A 2453-nucleotide genomic window follows, 5' to 3' on the forward strand; every position below is an offset into this window, starting at 1 on the left:
ACGTTTTTGTACACATTTTAGTACACACATATGTATAAAGTTCTCAACTTCGAAAAGCAATATGCACACAAAGAATTGCAACGAACGCTCCAAGCTGAACTAGAGGTCGTCAGGGGAGAGGGGCGTAGTGGGGAGCGAATCCCTCTGCAGAAGGAAGCGATGACGAGTAACCGAGCCACAGCTGCGCTCGCTCACCTGTACACACAGCGCTGTTTGGGATGCTCCGCGCCTGCAGTGGCTCCACCAGGGGGCGCCGCAAACCTGCCGGGGACCGGGCTCCTGGCCTTCCTGGAGCCTGGCCGGCGGGGCTCTGCCGTGACCACAGGGGTGGGAAAGTTGAAAGGCTGAGAGAAGTGACTGGGACACGAAGGGGTTATCACCGCTTTTATATTAATAACTGCTGTGTAGACATCACAGCCCATTTCCATCCTCCTCCACGCAAAGCCCCGGCTTCCGCTAGACGCGCGCGCGCACACACACACCCATTCACACACACACACGCACGCACACACTCATCTCCTGCCCCGCCACCCGAGCTGTGGTCCCCGCGAAGCCCCGGGAGGCCTCAGCCTCTCTCCAGCTCGGCTAAATGGGAGCGCCCGCGCGCGCCCGGACCCTCTTCCCCCGCGGCGAGAGCGCGCGGAACAGCTCCAGGGGTCCGCGCCAGTCTGCTCTCCAGCTGGAGCAGCGCAGACGGTCGCTGCTGGAAATCCGAGGAGCCGAGTATGGAGCCGACGCCAGGGCGCCCGAAGCATCCTCGGGCCTCTCCCCTGAAGGCGCCGAGGGCTCCTCCTAGATCCGGGTTGCGCTCGGCTGGGGCGGGAGGCTAGAGGGGAACGGGAAGAGGGTCTCAGCATCACGACCCCCTTCCTCCCCTCCCGTGTCAAGGTCAGGGGTTGCCTCGGTGCTCTTTGGCATTAGGCAGCCGTCTGTGCGCTGTCAGCCGCAGCGGTCCCCAAGCTCCGCGGGCTCCCGGAGCACCCCGAGGCCTCGGCAAATTCAAATTGCGCGCGCAGCCACAGAGCTTCCGAGGCCGGAGGTGCCGGGACAGGCCGAAGAATCCGCATCTCTAGCAAGCTGGGAGAGGGGTTGCGGGGACGCCGCGGGTCCGGAACCACCCTGAGCGACCCCGAACGCCGGTTCCTCGCGAGCGGGCTCAGGAGGCGGCGCGACATGCCAGCCGCTGGCGGAGGCTCCGGCGGAAGCTGTCGTCCAGGAAGGCGTAGAGGAAGGGGTTGAGGCAGCTGTTGGCGTAGCTCAGGCTGGTGATGAAGTAGGACACGGCGATGACCAGCGGCGTCTGCGGGAGGTCGGTGGTGAGCGCCACCACGGTGCTCAGGTGGTAGGGCGTCCAGCAGAGGAGGCACACGGCCAGGATGACCACCACCAGGACAGTCACCCGCTTCTTGGCGCGGTCCAGGGCCTTGGCGTGGCTGTCGAGGCGTATGGCGCGCAGCCGGCACAGCAGCGAGGTGTAGAGGACGCAGATGGTGGACACGGGGATGGCGAAGCCGAGCACCAGCGTGTAGAGGCGGCTCGCGCGCCACCACAAGGCCTCGGGCTGCGGGAAGACCAGCACGCACTGGCGCCGGCCCTGCTCCTCGTCGAGCCGCGCGAACACCACGAAGGGCAGCACCACCAGCGTCGCGACCCCCCAGACGGCCAGGCTCACCGCGCGCGCGGCGCCGTAGGTGCGGCCGGCCACCCGGCGCGACTCAGCGGTGGCCAGCACCACCAGGTAGCGGTCGGCGCTCATGACCGTGAGGAAATAGAGGCTGGAGAAGGTGTTGTACTGGTCGACGGCCACGACGAGCTTGCATAGGAGCTCCCCGAAGGGCCAGCGCCGCAGCAGAAAGTCGGCGATGTTGACGGGCAGCACGAGCGTGAAGAGCTCGTCGGCCACGGCCAGGTTGAGGATGAACAGGTTGGTGACGGTCTTCCTGCGCGGCGCCCGCAGCAGCACGAACAGCACCGCCGAGTTGCCCGCCAGCCCCACCGCGCAGATCGCCGCATACACAACGGGCACCGCCACGGCCAGCGGCGGCGGCAGCGGCGGCGGCCCGGACGCGTTGGGGCAGCCGAGCGTGGGCGCGGGCGCGGGGCACGACGTGTTGGCGCGCTCCGGCCCCCAGTACGACGCGTTCTGCATCCTGGCGAGGACAGACTAGGTCTTCGCCCCCGCGCGGGGGCTCTGCGGTCCCGGGGACCCGACCCGGGCCCGGAGCCCGTCTCTGGCCTTCCAGGGGAGGCCCGTTCCTGCCGCCTTCGCGCACCGGCGCCGCGAACTCCGAGGCTGCGAGGCGGAATGGACGGAGGGCACCACCGAGGCTCGCGGACCAAGCGCAGCTCTGCGGAGAAGAGCAGTTCCGAAGGGAGGAGGCGGCCGGCGCCCAATCTGCCCCACGTGATCGCTGTCGGCCACCTGTTGAAATCTTCTTCTGACCCGTTGGCTA

At 67.4% G+C, this 2453-nt stretch overlaps 1 protein-coding gene across 1 annotated transcript; it reads right to left on the reverse strand.

The window, feature by feature from the left end:
- Positions 1-1156: 1156 nt before the first annotated feature.
- On the reverse strand, positions 1157-2149 carry NPBWR1 (neuropeptides B and W receptor 1). Its single transcript, XM_065902531.1, has one exon. The coding sequence runs from the start codon at positions 2147-2149 to the stop codon at positions 1157-1159; it is 993 nt and encodes a 330-aa protein (XP_065758603.1).
- Between the last annotated feature and the right edge of the window lie 304 nt (positions 2150-2453).

The sequence above is a fragment of the Muntiacus reevesi genome, chromosome 12 (genome assembly GCF_963930625.1).
Source record: "Muntiacus reevesi chromosome 12, mMunRee1.1, whole genome shotgun sequence".
Classification (NCBI taxonomy): Eukaryota; Metazoa; Chordata; class Mammalia; order Artiodactyla; family Cervidae; genus Muntiacus; species Muntiacus reevesi.